Consider the following 22,398-nt stretch of genomic DNA (forward strand, 5'->3'; position numbering starts at 1 on the left):
CATACTGTCCTATAATTATAAAAGCCAAAACAATCTTTACTTTAAAGTAAACCTTATTCATCCAGTATTTCTCCTTTAGCATGAACCAAAATCAGCATTACATTTAAATCTCCACACAGATCATCCATACTCATACACTGTGCATTGATACACCCATTCAGAGATAAACTCATCAATCTCATGAGTGAGTGGGTGGTCACTGCTGTGCTCCAGCGGGGCAGGGGGACTTGCCGGATTGAGTTAGAGGATGCTGAAATGTATGCCGGCAGCCCAAGGCCTCCAGCTTTATGAGGAACAATCCTCTACTTCCACTCAAGTGGCAAAAACACCATTAGTGCTCTCCACCAGGGAACAAATGATGGTGCGAACGGATTACAATGCCATTGTGTGTGTGTGAGCAAGTAGATGGCGAGTGTTTGTCATGCAGCCTTAAGCTACAATGAGACCGACTGCTTACCTGCTCATATTTTGCTGCCTTCTGGGTATCGTTGAACAACCGGAGATTCAGACGTGCTTTCTCCTGCAGAACATGCTGAAGCTCACTCTCCTGTCAACACACAAACAACACACACAAACAGAAAGGTTAGATTCTCAGTTTTGTGGTACAAATTCTCAAGTGTGATTGTGTCTAGCTGAAATATTCACAGGCACACACTGATAAACACACGTTTAGAGGCAGGGTGTATTCCTGGTAAGAACAGTGAGTTTCCAACGCAGCTGGTGTTGGTCAATGCATTATTCATCTTGAGGAAAGCAAGACAGGGAGAGAGTGAGTGAAGGCAGTAAGAGACAGAGGCTGCTGCCCATCTGTCTTAGAAAGACTGACACTGAGGGTTTGGACTACAGAGATCAGTAGTCAACAGAAATCATGCTGTCTCCACACAAAACACCTAGAACAGAGAGTCCATCACTAAACCTGCATGCCCTAAGTAACATGAGGAAATTAATATTATATTATATTAAAGGCTTTTTGGATTAAAATATCTAAAAACCACTCGAACAATGTTATATTATATTTTGTTAACTTGAGTACTTACATTATCCTAAATGTTTCCAAGAATATTTAAATACAGAGAAATGAGAAATTTTAATCAAGACATGGACTATCAATGTCTGTGTCGACTATCAATGACATCATACCCGCGTTACCCTCTATTTCTAGGTATACCCTCTATAAACTTTATTTCGTAGAAACCATTGCGACATCAAAAATGCATTCATCAACAGAAAATCTTGAAAACATAGTTGAAAATCTTTGTTATATAGCTCAACACAGCTAGTCTTATTTTTTAAATCTTGTTTTCTTGATTTACCACGAGTGCCATGTTTTATCATGCCTGATATCAAGTGTGCAGAGCTTGACATTTAACACCCGACAACCTGCCATTTGCGGGTGGATTTCAACTGTGGTGTAACATAGCCACTCCCACTAGCCACTTTGGCGGGGTCTTGGTAAGCATTAGCCTGACAAGCCAGACCCACATCAAGATGTTTGGTCTGGAAACTCACCATTGACAGGGCTCAATCCGAGGGGCGGGATAAACGGTTGTCTTTCAAACTCCCTCTGCACGTGATAGGATAGCGCTACAACCAACCAGAGCAACGAAGGTGAAACAGAGCTTGTTGACAGATTAAACATTCACCGTATCCGGTCAGCAAAACTCCGAACACATCTTCCCTTTTTAAGAATGACTTCAGTGCCGTACTTTGTTCTTTTCTCAGAGAAAAGCTTAACTCCAAGTCTTCCAGAGTCGCGGTCAAAGCTGATTCGAAAGACCGCCGCCGTTCGCCAGTTTCTGTGTTTACTAGCAGCACGCAAACGCAACTCGGCCATCGTCATTACGGCCCCGCCCACCGACTCTATACACGATGTGATTGGCCCGGCAAGAGTTAGGCGAATACAACTCAGAAGGGTATTGAGATTTGCTAGACGACACTCGCGGGCAGATTAAATTTGCTGCCGCTAGGGTGCGTCTAGATTTCTAGGCTAGGTAAGCATACTTCTTTAAAGACTCAGTTTCACTCAGTTTCAGTCAATCTCATGTCAATCTTGAGTACCTATAGAGTAGCGTTGCATCCTTCATATCTCCGAAAAGTCTTTAGTTTTATTATATTTATAAAAGAAATATAGGCTGTACCGAGTCTTTCCGGAAAAAAACGAGCGGCTGGAGGCGTATCGTGTGGGCGGAGCTAAAGAATGACGAGTGCGAGCAAAGCGGTGACGTCCTCAAGTGTGGAGAAACCCATGGCTATCTCAGCTAATACAGATAATGATCCAGAATCAACTCTGAGGCTGAAATAAATTGAACAGGAGAAGCAACAACATCAGGACGTCCGTCTCTGTGGTATGTACTGTATTTAGTGGTCTGTCAACATTTGTTTGTCTTTACTCGCAGTTTATGAGGACATGATTCGGTTTATGGACTATTATATTCGACTAAACCTTAGCAGTAGCAAGCAAAACGGTTTTGCATGTCAGACTAGTGTAACGTTATACATAGAACAACAATGGAGTAACCGTTAGCGCATTTGAATGACGAAGCACGCGATCGTGTCGTTTACTGATGTTTACTCACGCGACGGTAGCCAACAGCAGAGACATTTGAAGCAGTTTTACTCACCAGCTGCTTCAAAAGCAGGACCGAACCTTTATCGCTGGGACCGCTCCGTCAAAAACACACTTCTTTGGTATGATTTGGTGAAGTCCTGTGACAGCAGTGGCCGTGGACATCCACTTTGAGACGCGACTGAAGCGATGTTGTGAAGCTTCCCGTCATTTCTGCGTTCAAAACGGTTCAAATGCAGCGCTGCCTTCCCGGAATGCTGTGCTGAAGCGTTGAAGTCGCTTGATGTCACCCATATGAATAAAGTGGAGCGCAGCGCGGAGTGTTTATTGGCGTGCATTTCCTCTCTCGCTTTAGTCACGAGCGCGCGCACCCTACTGGGAGAAGAGCCCGTACGGCCCATACAAGGACCTTCTGCTCTTATTAACGTCAAGCCGAGCCATACTCGAAAAAACTCTCCGAAACTTGTGAGAAACCGGAAGGAGTATTTTTGACACAGAAATACTCCATCAAACGTCCAACATTAGTTTTTGAAACTTACGCCTGTTTCACACATACTCCATCTGCAGTGCGTGTGCGGTGCGTATTTTTTTCGGTACCCATGTTAACGGATGACAGCTTCCAGGAGCGTTGCGTCTGCAGCAGAATTGGAATTCTGACGAGGTATGTTCAGTAAAAACTTTTGGATTTTAAATAAAAAATAATTAATAAATACTGTGTTTGTGGTATGCAACAGCGGATCAGTTGCGGACTGCAAACGCAGCATATGTGAAAGCACTTCAGGGCGTACGGATCCTGCAACGCAACACGCACCGCACACGCACTGCAGACGGAGTATGTGTGAAACGGGCGTTAGTCTATGTTTAGGATGGGAATCCAAGTCTTTAACAGTGTAAAAAGCTCAGTATGCATGAAACAGCATTTCACCCCCTCCCCCTTTAAATAAATAAATACATCTTACCCAAAGTTTTGAACAGTAATTTAATTCAATTTTGATTGGTTTTGCAACAATTATTTTACCATATTTTCCATATTTTTACTGTACATATAATACAAAGATACTGTTCTTGTTATACCAATAAATCACAGTAAACTGAAATTAAAATGTAATTGAGAGAGACAGACAGAGAGAAAAAGTGAGAAGTACATGAAAGTAATGCTGATGAGGCATTACTCAGGGAAAAGACGAGAGGAGAAAAGCACTCAGCACTTTAGACAGCATGGTGGTTTTATGATTGAATCATCTGTACACCTTTGAATAGCTCTGTATAATTAGGTTAACTTCTCAAATCATTGGTTAATCTTGAATGCTGCAGAAAATTTACATACGCCTCCTAACCAAACCCCCATCCCACACAGCTTCAGATTCTCCCCTCATTGCAAGAGGAAAACTTAATTACACTCCAACAACATCTATGTGGTGTGACACAAGTGTCACTTACTCAAGTTATCTTCAAGCAAGAGCCACAGATGTGAGTGTCTGTGTGTTTGCATGCACATCTCCATGTGTGTGTGGCTTCCGATATGCTGGGGCTTTTAAGGAGGATGAAAATATTGTCTTCCAATTGTTTTTTTCTACAGAGGAAAAATGTATAGCTCAGAGTGGTGATTCCCAATCTCATATTTCAGGAGCATAATATAAAAAAATGTGCTTGTAAGTTTCTAAGACAAAAAAACCTGATAAAACTTTACAAAAAGATTTAAAGGTGCACTCTGTAACATTTCCATCCGCTAGAGGACGTCGTAGAGGTCGTAGTTGGATGATGCCAAGTTTGAGCTCAGAAACTTAGAAATAGAAACTCAGAAATAGAAACTCAGAAATAGAAAGAATCGGGACATACAAATTTTTGGTCAGAATTAATTTGATGTAGCAGAATTAATATCACAGTCAATTGACCTGTTCATACAGCCAACACTCAGTATTGATAATCTATCAACTCTCAGAATGGATATTGTTCGATCATGAACCCATAACTAGTCTTAACAAACATCACGCATACATAGGTAATCTGGAAAGTGAATGAATGAAACCAAAACAGTGGAAAAAAGCTATGTAAATGTAAGAGTCAGTTAACCACCATTTATTGTTACTTTTACATTGTTACATCTAAACCATGGTTCTCAAATTTGCAGCCCATGGGCCTCGGGATATTTTGTGGCCCCCCTACTTGACACCAAAATTTAGTGTTAGTGCGGCCCGCGTCTTGTTCTGAAACACCTTTTTGAGAGTCGTTATGTGTGACACGCTTGACATGCTTGCCACGCTTTTATTTTCAGAATAACAAGCTGCCTCACTTTGTGTGTGTGTGTTTGTGTATGTGTGTGTGAGAAAGAGAGAGAGTTAGCTCGGCCCTCCCTCATGCAGTCTAATTGGTTGACACTGCGTGATTGACAGGAACAGAATTTGAGGCTGATCAGACAGTCGAAACGAAATGTGGTCTAACAACACTCGTCAGTGTTAAAATGATTGAGATGGCCAATCAAATCAAAGTAGGCGGGGTTTACGTTCTCTTTTGGCACAGTCTTCACACACAGACGAGCGTGTCAATCTATCGCTTAATGCCGTTGCGGATAGAGACTATTCAGTGAAATCACAAAACAAAAAATACACACAAACGTATCGATGCTCTTAATATAAAATCATTGATAAACATAAAATAAAAAATAAAATAATTGATTAGACCCCGGAAACTTTGACATAGTTTACAAAAATTCTACCACCAGACCATTAAGGAATTCAAATAATACCAGCAGCTCTATGTATTTATTCACTAATGCGAAGAATCTTGGGACTAATAATATATTTGATGCAAATTAATGCAAATATTGTTAGCAAATAGTCCCAAAAAGATTTTCCAACAACAATTACACCCAGATTTGTGTTCACTGTTCTGTTTCTTTATGTTTTATAAAAATAAAAAAACTGGTCCCCCATATTTTATTATTACAAGTTGATTTTGAGACCCCTGTTCTAATGCTAATAAATGAAACTTATTGTTAAGTTTCATTTAAGTTTCATGTTAGCTTGAAGTGTGAGAACCAATGAGGTTAATTCTCATATTACGCAGCACGGACTAAACCACTCAATTATATGGATTAGTTTTACAATTTCTTTATGAACTTTTTGAAGCATCAAAAAGTAGTTGTGTGGACTGGCTACAGAGTGACAGAAATCTTAATTTGCGTTCTGAAGATGACAACATTTTAACTATCCTTTTTAAAATTCAGCCTTATTTAATCAAAGTTGATGACTAATTTCATGTTTTGTTTTTTCTTATGCTTATCTGAGAATGAAGACCTAAACATCAAGCGTGAGGTGCCTGAATATGTGGTAAGTGTGTGTGTCAACCTTCTATCTGTTATAAATGTAAATATAAATGGTTGGTTTGTCTAAATTTTGTCATGATTTACTCACCCCCAAGTTGTTCCAAACCTGTAAAAAACTTCTTCTGTTGAACACAAAAGAAGATATTTCAAAGAACTTTAGTAACCGAACGGTTGACTGTAGGCATTGACTTCCACAGCAGGAAAATGGTTATAGTCAACTGTCTGGTTACCAGCATTCTTAAAAATATAATATTTTGTGTTCAACAGAAGGAATATATGGGTGCATTTGTGGGTGAACTATCCCTTTAACGTTAATTTTGAAATTTGCAACAATTGAACAACTTTGATTGGTTGGCTTGCAGGTTGACAAAATTAGCGTAGTATATTGGTGGAACATTTTAAGGGTATGGACTAGCTGTCTGAATCCCTGTCTGAATTAAAATTACATAAATGGGAAACATTTTAAGTGTATAGGGGTTATTACATAATCCAAAATCCTGTTTCTTATTTATTTAAAACAAATTGGATTTATTGAAACTTTTACATAAATCTCATTCATAAACGTTTGATTTATATATGACTTACACATACATATCACATAAAGTTTATTACTTTCTTTATGTTAGAAATAGGTTATCGAAATGGATGGAAAGTTTATATGCAATCAAAATACAAAAATCTTATTTATTGGGCATAATTTTTTTTTTTTGAGGGTAGTGACACTTCCAAACTACACAAACACACATAGATACACAGACACACACACTTCTGCCTTATAACAGAACTAAGATCACCTCCATTTCTCTCCATTCACTCCCATCAAAAGGCCATTGTCATTTCAACTAGCGTCAATTCGCTGCAGTCACTTCCAATCTCTCCGGAGCTGCACATGATTGCATTGGCAGCCCACGCTCTAAACATCGATCCAGAAAAACTCTGAATGGATGATAGACTAAGCCTTGAGAAAAAAAATGGAGTGACCCAGTGTACAGGAGAGAGAGCTAATGATTACAGATTAGACACATATAAACTTGATTCACATCGAATGTGTAACACTAACAAATTGCATGAAGCAGCCCGGGAGACTCAGTGCTGATTCTGCAGCAGCATAATTTGCATGAGCTGCAAATAAAAAAAAAAAAAACTGAAAAATGGGAGGGATGCCACGAGGGAGGTCATTACGAAAACATCCTATTCATTCTGCTGGAAGAGCCTGCTAATAATGTATTAGAAATGAGGCACACACTAATTGCAAACACACACACACACACGCACATGTTTCTGGAATGTTCCGCTCTCTGTATGAGAACATATTTTGATTATATTAAAAAATAACACACTACCGAACAACACAGTCTACAATATGACCTGTACACAATATATACATTTTTAATTTTAAACTACTGTAATAATACAATTTTTTGTCTGTCTGTACTTAAAAAATACAAATATACAGTTGGGTATATCTCCAAATAAAATGTAATTATTATTCCTGAACCTGTTATTCTTAGGATTATTTATAGTTAATTTTTAGACATTTTAAATTATATATACAGTATACGAAACCATGGTATTCCACACTGACCAAAGCTATTATTTTATTTTTGGATAGTATTGTAGCCAGGCATCCTGCTTTGTGTGGAAGATGTCCAGTCGGAGCCAGGGTAATGTACATCGGACCCTTCCAGGAAATAAGCGGCATTGACCTTTGAAACGACACAATCTGTTCTGCTCGCTCGCCAAACCCCCCCCCCCCCCCCCCTTTTTTTTGAAACCACTCTGTTCAAGAGATAGCTATACCATATTCCCCTTGACACCAGAATTCATGCTACAATGAGCCGGAGATTCAGTAAATACTAAGACCATAAAGGGTAAAAGGAATGGTCACTTTCACTGAAGTGGTGCTTTCCCATGCAAAAGTTATCACATATCATTAAAGTAGTTGCCGGGGCGTTGCTATGCGGCTGCTAAATGTTTTTGAATGGCTTTGGATAAATGTATAGTTTGAGTCACAGTCACAAGTTCTCTGTGACGACCACTCAATAGAAGCATGACCTTAGAATTGAACAAGCCAGAATAAGTCCCGTTGGCAAAGTCACGCCAGCCACTTCAGTAACACACATCTACACACACTACAAGTTACAACAGAGGCACTGTCCTGTCCATATGTTTGCACAAAAACTGAATTGTGACATGAATTTATGATGGTATTGTTGACCCAATCAGAAGTCAAATACTAAACACATACAAATATGTGTATGCTTTATTGAATATTTGCCAAAAGCATTTCAGTGTGTTTAATTCTCACATGAATAATCTCTAATGCTTTAGGTGATGGTCCAAATCCAAATGAACCACTAGCATTTTTGGCTCCAAGAAAGCATGTGCTCTCCAATCACACACAATGCTGAAAATAGCGCCAGGCTATCTCTCTCTCTAATTTTCTTTTTGACCATATATATCTGTAGAACTGTAGTGTATATATAGGGTACAGCGGGGCTAAAGGCACACCTTAAGAAAAAAATTGCTTTTCACTCCTCCTATAGTGTACGTTTGCCTATGTTAACATTGTCATACCCATTACCAAGCCAAACACTCCAAGAGATGTCAGGACAGAAATTATATGTACCATCTGAATCTATGTAATGTCAACAAATGGAAAAGTCATATATTTAATCATGTTTATTACAATGACTTTAGTCCTAACAACAGGGACGAAAAAATTGAAAATCAAGCAGACTCAAAATATATACAATAATTCTCATTTGCTACTTAAAGGATTAGTGCACTTTAAAATAAACAGGCCCTGATAATTTACTCTCCCGCATCTCATCCAAGATGTTTGTGTCTTTCTTTCTTCAGTCAAAAATAAATTAGACCTCCGAAGCCCTTTGAAACTGCATTGATTTGAACCTTCAACATGTTGGTTGCCATTGAAGTCCATTGTGTAGAGAAAATGTTTTTCTCAAAAAAATGTAACTTCTTTTCCACTGAAGAAAGAAAAATCTTGGATGAAAGAAAATTTTCATTTTGAAGTGACTAATACTAATGAACTAATACTCTACATCTACAACATTTAAAAAACAAGACATATTAGATCAGGTTAGCACAGTCAGAATCACCTTTGCACTGTTCTTCACGATAGCATCAAGGATCTGCCAAATTTACATGTGAACCTTGAAAAGAGGATGCTTTGGAGAGTGTTATGGTAAGTTGTTGTGCCATATAGTGGTTTAGAAGAAAATAAAATCAAAGGTACCATTTACCCCTTGGCACCTTTAGCCCTGTTGTATCCTAAATTGGTCCAGTAAAGACATTTATAATGTAACAAAAGATTTTTATTTCAAACTAATGCTGCTCTTTTGAACTTTCTATTCATCTAAGAAATATAACAGTTTTACTGTATTTTTGTTCAAATAAATGCATTCTTAATGAACATAAGACACTTTACAAAAAAAAAAAAACATTTAAAAAAACCTACTGAAGAATAAATCAGAGACTCTATTAAAACTATCAAATCTGTCTTAAAGCTCTCATAGTTTTGACTCACGAGACAAGGATTGCAAAAGTAGCGTGACAAGGTCTTTGAGAAACTTAATGGGCCAATAAAAAGCACATTAAAATGTCAGCATTGGAAATATCACCCAGCCCTATAGTTGAAATGTTACAGAAGCATCCAAAAACAACAGCATGGAAATTATTCTTGGATGTACATGAAATCACGCGTGCATGAGGCTGCATATGCGTGCATGTGGCCTGGCTGGAACCATCAGATGTAAATGTGATGAGTGATTAAGAAGAGAGGCAGATGGCCGACACCCTCCCAACATCCCATCTTCCAAGAAACAAAGTAACACCGCCAGCCACAGCTTTACATTAAAGGCTGCTGTTCTCAAACAAAACAACAACGGTTAGCAGACAGGAGAGCAAAATGGTGGTCAAGGGAAATGGCGAAAGCGTGAAATTGGGTTCTGAAGTGTTTTTATTCCTTGAATCGCATTTCATGTCATGTAAGGACAGCATCTCTCTTTTTGTGTTTTCCCCATTAATTCCTCCCCCCACCCATCAACAAAAGCGAACCGCTGGAGCCGAGGGGACAAGCGGCCTGCGCTGCCACTAATGGACACACTAAAACATGAAAGTATATGTATACGCACACAACACACACACACTACTCAAACAACCCAGGGCACCTCGCAGACAGTCCAAAGGCTGGCACACACTGCTTTTAGGTAATTGAGTTTGGCCCTTGCAGCTCACCGCTCTATCTTTTAACACAATGTGCTAGTGAAGTTGTACACTGGGAACATTATAGGTCCGATTGCATTTACGCAAAGAGGTCACGGGAGATAAAAATATGCACTCGGATAGCATTTTAGAGACTTTCACTTGTAAAACTTTAGTTAAACGTCCTGTAATAGCATCCTTTTAATGTTTTGCACTGTGAAGAACTTATAGCATGATTTCAGACAGTATCACATGCTGAGACTGAGGGAATTTGACACCGACTTCTTAAAAGCTGAAAAAGTTTCTTGATATCAGTTTAATTCAATGTTATTAAAGTAAAAAATGTACTGTAAAAACTTGTTAATTGATATCTAATTGGGCATTTTATAGAATTTTAAGTAAAATACAATAAAATGTTCAGTATTTGGAATTTATTCAGTTCATACATCAGCCTATTATTATCCATTAATTATCCGAACAAACCTTAATCTCGAGCCCTGAAACTGATCAGAAAATGTAACGAAAATGTAATGAAACGTTGTAGAAATGTAGTGGAGTAGAAAGTAAAATATTTGCTGCAAAATGTAACGAAGTAAAAGTAAAAAGTATGCATTATTGATCATACTTAAGTAAAGTACATACGTGAAAAATTTACTTAAGTAAAGTAACAAAGTATTTGTTCTTCGTTACATTCCACCACTGGTATTTTTGCAGTAAAATATCCTAAAACCACTAGGCCAGTGTTATTGCAATTTTTTTTTGCATATTGTGATAAAGTTCATTATTTTCCATAATGTAATGATAAAAATTAAACTTTCATATATTTTAGATTCATTGCACACCAACTGAAATATTTCAGGTCTTTTATTGTTTTAATACTGATGATTTTGACATACAGCTCACGAAAACCCAAAATTCCTATCTCAAAAAAATTAGCATATCATGAAAAGGTTCTCTAAACAAGCTATTAACCTAATCATCTGAATCAACTAATTAACTCTTAAACAACCCAACTGCTGGGTTAGTCCATATTTGACCCATCATTGGGTTGTTTTTAACTTTTTTACAGGTGTCAAGCAAAAAAGCTGACTGCATGACACCTTAGTTCCCTTTCGGGGAACTCGAGCTGCGTCGAAACGCTGTGAGAACGCCTCTGCGTTAATGCGTCGTGAAGCGCCTGTAGAACCATTCCATCGGAAAAAAGATCGATCGTCGGCGTGATGACGTCATCGACCGGAAGCTATAAAACGTCCGTGAAAACAAACAGGAACTAGCTTCTGAGCCTTCAGCAAGCGATCTGTGTGAACCTGTCTGTCTATTTGGTGTTTTTGTCTGTCTATTTGAAAGAGTTTTTCCACCCTTTGTTAAATATTCCTATATATTTACAAAAAAGAGAAAATAAATAGATAGAGAAATGGCGAGTGAAAGCAGTCAGTTCAAGAGGTGTGTACATCCCTGCCCACGCTACATCACGAGTGGGGATACACACTCTCTTTGTGTTGCCTGCTTGGGAGCGCAGCATGCCCAGGCAGCCCTCGAGGGGGCTGCTTGCGAGCACTGTGAGCGTATGCCACTGAGAACGCTGCGCTCCCGCCGGGCACTCTTCGAGGAGGGTGCCTCGGCTCGTGTTCCCCGCGGCTCTGGTCCCGCTGCTGCCGAGGCAGAGCGGAGGCTGCAGTCGTGGGGTTCACAATTGGATGTTGCAGAGGGCTTTGAGACGGGCGCTGCCTTATCTCTGCCCTCACCTGCTCCATCCAGCGGCTCTTCTCGGGGCTTGGAAGCACGCATTGCGGTTTCTTCCCCCCCGAGAGAGTCGCCGGTGCTCCAACTATCCAGCTCCGAGGAGGTGGACGTTGAGAGCATCGCGACTGAAGATTCGCCACTTCAGTCCCCTGCGAGTGAGGAGCTCGTTGAGGTTCTAACGCGAGCTGTGGCCAGACTAAATATTGACTGGCCCGTAGAAAGATCTAAGGCAGGAAGAAAGAGATCTAGCAAATTAGATGAAAGATTCCTGCCCGCTCGCGCTTCAGAACCTCAGCGGCGGGGCCTGCCATTCTTCCATGATTTGCACACCGAGGTGGCAAAGTCATGGAGGAGACCGGCATCATACCGTGTGTTCAGCCCTCAGACTTCGGTCTACAGCAACATCATGGGGCTGAAGCACTACGGTTAGTAGGGGGGTGATGTCATAAATGAGCTAAGAACTTCAGCTGATCTTACTCTCCGGGCCACCAAAGAGACGGCCAGATGTGTTGGCCGCTCTATGGCAGCATTGGTGGCTACGGAGAGGCATTTATGGCTCAACCCCACTGAAATCAAGGAGAGGGAGAAAAGCTTCCTGCTCGACGCGCCGCTGTCTCCTGGTGGCCTCTTCGGTGACGCAGTACACACTGTCACCGAGAGGTTCCAGGAGTCAAAGAAACAAGCTGCGGCGCTAAAGCAGTTTCTCCCTCTCCGGGTCCAGGTCCCTGGGGCTGCCGCTGACATCAGGCAGCCTAAGCCGAGTACGAGCTCCGCTCACAGGGCGCAACAAAAGCAGAGCATCGCCGCTCGAGCTCCCCCTCAGCGCGGGGACGAGGGGCGGCGCTCTCAGGCGAGGCCTTCGAGGGGCAGGGCTGATCTGCGGACAGTCCTGATCGCCAAGAAGGCCTCGTCGAAGCGTTCCTGACGCCAGAAGCGTCAGGACGCTGAGGGTGGTTCCCCCCGTAGGGAAGCGGTGTTTACCCCTGCCAACGGTACCCGCTTCCCTACGGCACCCTCGGGGGGCCGCGCTGCCAACCCCGCCGCAATGCCGGGGCGCAGTCGGTCTCCGCGGGTGGTCCGCACCCCCTCCGGGGGGTCCCCGAGCAGTCAAGTCAGTCGTTCCCTGCCGGTCCGCCGCTTCAGGGCACTGCGCTTGTTGCTCAAGATACACCAGAGGCCAGCCTCGAGAGGCTGGTTCCCTTAGTAGATTTTCTAGACGAATGGAAACGTCTATCAAATATATCTCGTTGGGTCCTGCAGATAGTAGAAAGGGGGTACGCCATTCAATTCAAAAGTCGGCCACCTCCTTTCTGCGGTGTCCTACCTACAGAGGTGGGCCCGGAGCAGGCTCTGGTAATGGCACAGGAAGTAGAGACACTCCTGCAAAAAGGGGCTATAGAGAGGGTTCCCCCTCCCAGCAGGGAGTCTGGCTTTTACAGCCGTTACTTCATCGTGCCGAAGAAGGATGGGGGCTTACGCCCGATATTAGATCTGCGGCTATTGAATCGCTCGGTGGCCAAGCTCAAATTCAAGATGCTTACACTCAGACAGATTGTAGCGCAGGTCAAATCGGAGGATTGGTTTGTCACCATAGACCTCAAAGATGCGTATTTTCATGTCTCCATCCTTCCACATCACAGGAAGTTCCTGAGGTTTGCCTTCGGGGGAGAGGCATACCAATATCGGCACTTCCCTTCGGTCTAGCACTGTCACCCCGCACGTTCACCAAGTGTGTGGATGCAGCTCTGGCGCCGCTGCGTCTACAGGGCATCCGCATACTGAACTATATCGACGACTGGCTGATTCTAGCGAATACAGAACAGATGGCGGTTCAGCATCGAGATGCTGTTCTCGCCCACATGTCGAAGCTGGGGTTGAGGCTGAACGCCAAGAAGAGTGTGCTTTCTCCGGCTCAGAGAACCACTTTTCTGGGTGTGAACTGGGATTCGGTAATTATGCGGGCGCAATTATCGCCAACACGCATAGCATCGATCCTGGCAGCCGCCAAAGAACAGAAGCTAGGCCGAGCCGTCACTGTGAAACAGTTCCAGAAACTGTTAGGTCTCATGGCAGCAGCGTCCAACGTGATACTGTAAGACTGAAAAAACTAGTATATGCCGAAATGTCTGAATGAAGAACAAGGACTCTCTGAGAAAATAAAGGAAATTAGCATCTGAGCTTATTCATAGAGTTAGAGTCTCTGTCCGAGACGACATCACACTGAGTGAATCATCTATGAATGACTCTAATTTACATGCCTTTCCTTTCACATGAAACTTCCCCCAAACTACTGCTCCCACAAACTTGAGATCACCTGAAATGCACCAGAAATCTCTTTGTTACAATGTCAATCCTCACAATGCAGTATTATATGTGTTTGATATCATTTGAAATGTCTCAGTGCGACTGGTACAAATATCTCAACTCCACAGAAGTTAACCAAAAGATAATCAATGTTTTAAGGGTTTAAAGATATCTTTCCTTGGTGTATGGTGGGTGTGGCTTTCAGCCATTTGGCCTTTGCATCAATACAAGTCTTGATCAATGCAAATTCCCATTGTGCACTCGTGTTTACATTTGAAAGAGTTTGTGCATTTGTTTCTGGGTATTTAAGGAAATGTTGCAAACAGCTCAGGGCTTGACACTTTAAACCGGTCAGCCCGTAATGCTGGATATCTCAAGATAGCCAGCATTATGTAATTTTCAGAAGTCAGGTATACATTTCATTCTTTACTTCAGAGTATTTGATGTTATATATGGATTACCTTTGAATTGACTATGTAATTGGCTTTATACATGTACCTGACTGTTAAATAAATTGTTACGCTTTGATTGATTCTGACTTGCTCTGGAATTATTCAGGTTGGGTATAATTTCAACAAAGGGTTAAACGGAATAATTAAATGTGTACTTAAACTATTAAAAATGAATGACCAAATAACCAATTGGCATTCTAACCTAAATTCTAAATTATTAATAAATGGAGTCATATAACGAGGAATTGGAATAAAATCCCCTTTTTCCCCGCTGAAAAGACGAACGCGCAGCGAACTTCACCCGCCGATCGTTAGCCTCCATTGGGACGATTTGGGCGGCCTTACAATACCTTTTGGCCTACTGTACATGAGGCCACTGCAGTGGTGGCTCAAAACAAAAGGGTTCTCCCCGAGGGGAAATCCGCTCCGCACGATCAAAGTCACGCGGCGATGCCTACGTGCTCTGGTCATGTGGAAAAACCCGGGGTTTTTATCTCAGGGTCCCGTGTTGGGGGCTCATGTTCGTCGCGTAACGCTAACGACAGACGCCTCTCTCACGGGCTGGGGGGCGACCATGAGTGGTCGCTCATCCCAGGGTCTATGGCAGGAACATCAGCGGCACTGGCACATAAATCGGCTAGAGATGCTCGCAGTGTTTCTTGCATTGAAACAGTTCCTGCCCGACCTCAGGGGCCACCACGTACTAGTCAGAACAGACACCACGTCCGTGGTGGCCTATATAAATCACCAGGGGGGTCTGAGGTCTCGTCCGTTGGACAAATTGGCACATCGGATCCTCCTGTGGGCCCAAGGGAAATTGCTGTCAATCAGGGCAGTATATATCCCGGGGGCCCTGAATCAGGAAGCAGACAGCCTGTCGAGACAGGGGCCGAGGCCCGGGGAATGGAGACTCCACCCAGAGGTGGTGGAGCTCCTTTGGAAGGTTTATGGGAAAGCAGAGATAGACCTGTTCGCTTCGGCGGAGAATTCTCACTGCCCGCAGTGGTTTTCTCTGACCCATCCGGCCCCGCTGGGGCTGGATGCCATGGTACAGGAGTGGCCGAGGCTGCCTCTGTACGCCTTCCCCCCGATTGTCTTGCTTCCAGGAGTTCTGGAGAGGGTACGCCGGGACGGGGCCCAGGCACTTCTAGTGGCTCCGAACTGGCCGACCCGAGTATGGTTTTCGGACCTGATATCTCTCCTGGAAGGCTCTCCGATGGAGATTCCGATCAGGAGGGATCTACTCTCTCAGGCGGGCGGGAGATTCCTGCACCCACGCCCGGAGATGTGGAAACTGTGGGCCTGGCCTCTGAGGGGGCTAGGCTCATAGAGGAAGGTCTCTCGGCCGAGGTCGTAGAGACCATCCTACACTCCAGAGCTCCGTCCACAAGGAAGCTGTACGCTTTGAAATGGAGACTTTTCTCAGCATGGTGCAGAGAACGCCAGTGGGACCCAGTTAACTGCCCGGTTGGTACAGTGCTGGAGTTCCTGCAGGCGAGGTTCTCGGCAGGGTTGACCCCCTCCACACTTAAGGTGTACGTGGCGGCCTTGGGTGCCTTCCACGTCCCTTGCAGTGGAGTGTCTTTGGGAAGACACCCTCTAATTACACGCTTCCTTCGTGGCACATTAAGGTTGAGGCCAGTTATGCACTCGAGGGTCCCAGCATGGGACTTGGCCATTGTTTTGAGGGGCTTGTCCAGACCTCCGTTCGAACCTCTGGAGGAGGTTTCGGATAAGTTCCTCATCTTGAAAACCATCTTCCTTTTGGCCATTTCATCTCTTAAAAGGATAGGAGATATTCAGTCCCTGTCAGTAGGGCCCTCATGTCTAGAGTTTGCGCCAGGGATGGTGAAAGCATTTCTGCATCCCAGGCCGGGTTATGTCCCCAAGGTTCCTACGAGCCCACGGGGCCCCATCACTCTACAAGCCTTCTGTCCTCCTCCGTTTATGACGTCAGACCAGGAAAGGTTAAATCTGCTGTGTCCTGTGAGGGCACTGGATACTTATGTCCACAGAGCTGCCCTGTGGAGGAAATCTGAACAATTGTTTGTTTGCTTTGGACCCCCTAAGAAGGGGGCCCCAGTATCCAAGCAGAGGATGAGCAAGTGGGTGGTCGAGGCCATCTCACTTGCTTATGAAGCTACTGGGCAGCTATCTCCACTGGCTGTCAGGGCGCACTCAACCAGGGGTATGGCTGCTTCTAAAGCACTCTTGTCGGGGGCTTCCCTCCACGATATCTGCAACGCGGCCGGTTGGTCGTCTCCTTCTACCTTCGTCAGGTTCTACGAACTAGACCTGGCATCTACAGTAGGGGCACAGGTACTCTCGTAACCGTGTGCGCTTCGGCTTCACACATACGAGACACTTGGTCCTATGGCGATGTGGGTATAAGCGTTCTCACAGCGTTTCGACGCAGCTCGAGTTCCCCGAAAGGGAACGTCTCAGGTTACGTATGTAACCCTAGTTCCCTGAGGGAACGAGACGCTGCGTCGCTCTGCCATACTCCCGGCGTGTCCGTGATCACTTACTTCAGGCTTTATCAGAAGTTAGTTCCTGTTTGTTTTCACGGACGTTTTATAGCTTCCGGTCGATGACGTCATCACGCCGACGATCGATCTTTTTTCCGATGGAATGGTTCTACAGGCGCTTCACGACGCATTAACGCAGAGGCGTTCTCACAGCGTTTCGACGCAGCGTCTCGTTCCCTCAGGGAACTAGGGTTACATACGTAACCTGAGACGTTTTTGGTATGCTTGGAAAAAATAGGAAAACACTGAACTGTTTGTATTCCATAACATATATTATCATAGCTATCAAAATCCAGTGTTCGGCACTTTGCGGACGTGAGTTTTTGTTGTAGATGTCTGTCTTTAAAAAATAAATTAAAAAAAATAAAAAAAAATTGTGTATTGTGCTAATTAATTGAGATTTCTTACAGCTCTTACAGGTTTTTGGCCTTGTCTGTTCCGTTGCTTCTATTACTCTCCCCTTTTTTGTAAGTCGCTTTGGATAAAAGCGTCTGCTAAATGATTAAATGTAAATGTAAATAACATGTCAGGATCTTCCATTTGGAACGGAGTGAAAAACACTGATGTTTCAGGTGTATTTCACTCATTAGTGGTGGTGGCCTGGCAGCTGTAGAGGTTTTTAGATGAATGTTCTGCAATCCACAGCAAACAATGTTTAATAAAAAAAAGACTTCTATTAGGCTTTGCCAATGTTCGCGTGTGTATAGACCTATCAGGAGATTAAGCTCAGTGCTTTTACAGTTGTTGCTGTGAATATGGAGCCTCGTGTACCATACAGAGAGCCTAGCTTTTTAAATGAAGACATATAGGCTTATTTTGTTTTCAAATATAGTAAATTATTATCATTAGAGCCCAAACCATGACAGAAAACAGTACTTTTAGAATATATATACATTAACATTACACATTTTGGGGTCAGTGACAGTAAAGGCCTTTATAATGTTACAAAAAAAACCTCTATTTCAATTAACGGCAGTTCTGCATGTATTATGTATCAGTAACTGCAGAAATGAATCATGGTTCCCACATGTATCATGGTTTTTCAAAAATATGAATTAGCACAACTTTTTTAAAATAATAAGAAGAAATATTTCTTAAAGGGTTACAGTGATTAGCATATGGCTTTGTATCAGTAGAAACCCCGGAGTATATTCGAATGATTGACAGCTGCAGGCATAAACGGTGCGGCCGGCGGAGCAAAGTGAGTGTTTCAACTTCTCAAATTAATTCCTATGAAAGTTAAGCTTCCAAAGGCATGAACTGAAAACACAGCAGACTGAACATGCGCTGTGAATCTATGCCGCGAACACGGTCGCGTTTACCTCAGCTCTCACCAAGAGCTCATCCATGACTGTGACAGACACGTTCAGTTTTTAATTGTAGTGTCTGTTCTCTAACTGAACTGATTTTATGAAAATGAACAGTTCGTGGTGGGCAAGTGAAAGTGATTCAGTAATCTAGCAGTGTGATTTGGGAGTGGCCTAATAGGTCAGCAAAGCATTCTGGGACTTGTTGTCTTTCATCCCCATGAGAGAAAAAATACATTTTTTTGTCTTTTCTCAGTCTAGAAAGCACCAAATAAAATAAAAAAAATCACATTTCTACTACATTAATGACCCAGTTTAAATACAGATTCATCTTCCCAGCGCTGAAGTACTCCTTTAATCATCAAATCAGTATATTAGAATAATTTCTGAAGGATCATGTGCCACTGAAAACTGGAGTAATGATGCTGAAATTATAGTCTTGCCATTAAATGAATCAATTATTTTTTTTAACCAAAAATTACAATAAAAAAATCCTGAATTCTCACTTAACAATAAAAAATAGAAATACATGTACAGTTAACCAAAGTGCAAATTATCAGACTTTTCCCACCTCAAAGCTTACAATACATAATGATAAATAAATAAATATAATAAAATAGAAATGTATGATCAATACTTTAATGTGGGAATCTATACAACACCTGTACTTGAAGTATTAAGTTTTAAACAGTGATGCATTCATTCCTAGAGTCACAGCACAGGATACAAGAGCTCATATTAAATTAATTCCATAAAAGACCAAAAACCAGGAATCAAATGTGAAACTTGGGGCATGACCTATTTAAAAGGTCAGCCTGAGCTCTAAAAAGCCTCTCTCTCAAGAGTAATGGATAAAAAGTCTTTCCCGAACGCTGAGGTGAGAAGAATACAGAAGAAGAGAGGCTCTTTAAAAGAGCTTCCCTGGCAGTCAGGGACGATTAGTCTCTGTACATACACACGCACTCTTTATCTCTCTCACTCTCACTCATCTTCCTCTCTCTCTCTTTTCCCCTCTCTCGTGCTTGCTTTTTTGTCCTTCTGCTCGCTTTGTTTCCCCTGACAGCGGACCTTGGAGTCAGCTCTCCATGTCTGGTATGTGGGAACAGTGAGAAAGACTCAGAGAGAGCGAGAAAGAGAAAACGCCCTTGAGAGTGATGAGTATGCACCGATGTGTGTTTATGTGTGTGTGTGTGTGTGTGTGTGTGTGTGTCTGTCTGTGTGTGAAAAGAACAGCATTTCCAAAATCCATGTGCTTCAACCAAACAAACTCCTTCATCAGCACCTGTGTTGTCCCAAAAACTGTCCCCCTGGATCAAAATGTGTCATGCCAATCAAAATGCAGTCTAATAATGATACTAAAGCACACAGTTCTCATGGGTGGGCTGGGAGAAGTGCATGGCCATTTTCCACAATGTTGGCGGTTTGATCGCTTGTATGATCCTACACTGCCTACCAAATGTTTTGAAATTGAGCAATGCATCATAACATTATGCCATATTTTAATGATCTATGTGCATGGACTAAAGCACATGGAGCAAGTGCACTTAGGGCGTGTCCGAATCCACTTTTGCTAGTTTAACAACTTGGAAAATAGCCGGCACAACCGGCACATGGTCTAAAAGGGTTGTCCCGATTCTCTTAATGAAAAATGGGTGTGTTTTGGGCATAATGTGCAATCTCCCATTCCCTTTAAAATTCAGTTGCACTCACGCTATGGTGGATTAACTATTTACATGGCGGAATTTGCAAGCAGAAAAACTGAGCGCTTCTCTAGCAAGGAACAGATTTGCTCGTCCAATGAAGCCTTCTTGCTCGTCATTATTGGAAATAGGTAGACTCTTTCTGATACATGCAGTGACTATCCATTAAGACATGAAGGCATTATGAAATGTACACAATATAATATTTTACATTTTAATCTTTAATTTTTCATATTTAAAAATGTTTGTGTGCTGCTGTGCCCTGTGTGTGTAATAAGCAGTGTACGCACGTTGTGCACCCGCATATAGGCGCACATTACTAACACGCTATTTAAATAACAATAAATTGACTTAAAACCAGTTTTTTGTTAGCCTGACAAGCTAGACCCACATGAAGATGTTTGGTCTGGAAACTCACCATAGACAGGGCTCAATCCGAGGGGCGGGATAAACGGTTGTCTTACAAACTCCCTCTGCACGGCGTGCACGCAATTGGGTAGTGCTACAACAAACCAGAGCTAGTTGAAAGAACTTAGAACTTAAACTCAGAACACATCTTCCCTTCTTAAGAATGACTTCAGTGCCGTTCTTTGTTCTTTTCTCAAAGAAAAGCTTAACTCCAAGTCTTCCAGAGGCGCGGTCAAAGCTGATTCGAAAGACCGCCGTTCACCAGCTTCTGTGTTTACTAGAAGCACGCAAACGCAACTCGGCCGTCATTATGTTAAGCCCCACCCACCGATTCTATACACGATGTGATTGGCCCGACCAGAGTTTGGCATTTACAGCTCAGAAGTGTATTGAGAGTTGCTAGACAACACTCGCGGGCAGATTAGATTTGCTGCCGCTAGGGTGCGTCTAGATTTCTAGGCTAGTTTTTTGTTGGTCAATTTAGTCAAATAGGCACAGCCTATTTAAGTTGCCTCAAAATAGCAATGCACCATCAATGTGCGTGAACATGCTATTTTTCAGACCAGCAGACCCATGGGCACACATACATTTGCTATTTAAACAGTGTAGCACAGGACATGAAAATGAGAACTGCGTCAAGCTGAAACTAGCAAAAAACACTTGTGTCGTGCCTGGCGCCACATTGCGCCGGGTGTATGATAGGGCCCTGTATGGGCTCTAGACTGCTCAGAGTTAAAAGAGAGTTAAAGGTCCCGTTCTTCGCGATTCCATCTTTCAAACTTTAGTTAGTGTGAAATGTTGCTCTTAGAGCATAAATAATACCTGTAAAATTATAAAGCTCAAAGTTAAATGCCAAGCGAGATATTTTATTTAACAGAAGTTCCCTTTCAAACCCTACAGCGAATGGCCGGTTTGGACTACAGCAGGAAGTGCAGGGATGTAATGACATCACTAGAACCGTTTGTTGACTAACCCTCCGCCCACAAGAACACGCAAAAAGGGGGCGTGGTCTTGTTGCTCTCCCACGTGGAGAAGAGCACGCATTCAGCGCTTGCATCTTTCCGGGCAAAGTGCGCTAAGCTGCTGTCCAATCACAACACGGGAAGCGCTGGCCCAATCAGAACTTGTTACGTGTTTCTGAAGGAGGGACTTCATAGAACAAGGAAATCATCAGGCCGTTTTTAGGACAGAAGAAACAGCGCTGTACCCATAAGTAAATTGTATGAAAAATACTGTGTTTTTTTACACGCGAAACATGAACTCATGTTATATTGCACACTGTAAACATAATCAAAGCTTCGAAAACACGCGAAGAACGGGACCTTTAAAACAATGTAACTGTAATGTAAACACCATGCTGATATTGGTCTATAAAGATCTCCCAAAACCGCTAAGATGAAAACAAAACAAACAATGATAAAACTTTTATTTTTATTTTTATCACTGACAAGAAAACCAACATATTGACCAAGCAGACAACTGAAAGTACAGCCTCTTTAAATAAATTAACAATTATTATTACAATTATTATTATGCTATATATTATATGTATATTATAAATATTGACAATTTAAAAAATTTGTAACAACAGTTTGGTGATGGATGGATGGATGGATGGATGGATATATTTTCTTGAATTGTTTTGGAATAAAAGACCAAGTAGCATGTAATCTAGCTCTCATAATTCAAAACACCTTTGCAGTCTACCCATACCATTTATGAAACTAAGCAAAAACATGTAATTTTGAAATTCTTAAAGTGGTCATAAATGGTTCACATACTGCATATAATGGACCCAACAACAAACCTGCAATCCAGGAGAATGATACTTCATATTT

At 42.3% G+C, this 22,398-nt stretch overlaps 1 protein-coding gene across 37 annotated transcripts in view; it reads right to left on the reverse strand.

The window, feature by feature from the left end:
• rimbp2b (RIMS binding protein 2b) overlaps nt 1–22,398 on the reverse strand; it is a 200,214-nt gene that overhangs the window by 87,045 nt on the left and 90,771 nt on the right. For all 37 annotated transcript variants that reach the window (XR_010897538.1, XR_010897542.1, XR_010897541.1 and 34 more), the window contains one exon: nt 458–547. Coding sequence is in view for 28 of the 37 variants with exons in the window: in XM_067413427.1 (XP_067269528.1) it covers nt 458–547 (90 nt within the window). In the remaining 9 variants the exon portion in view is untranslated. The remainder of the gene's footprint in view (nt 1–457; nt 548–22,398) is intronic.

Source organism: Pseudorasbora parva, chromosome 13 (genome assembly GCF_024679245.1).
Source record: "Pseudorasbora parva isolate DD20220531a chromosome 13, ASM2467924v1, whole genome shotgun sequence".
NCBI classification, from domain to species: Eukaryota; Metazoa; Chordata; class Actinopteri; order Cypriniformes; family Gobionidae; genus Pseudorasbora; species Pseudorasbora parva.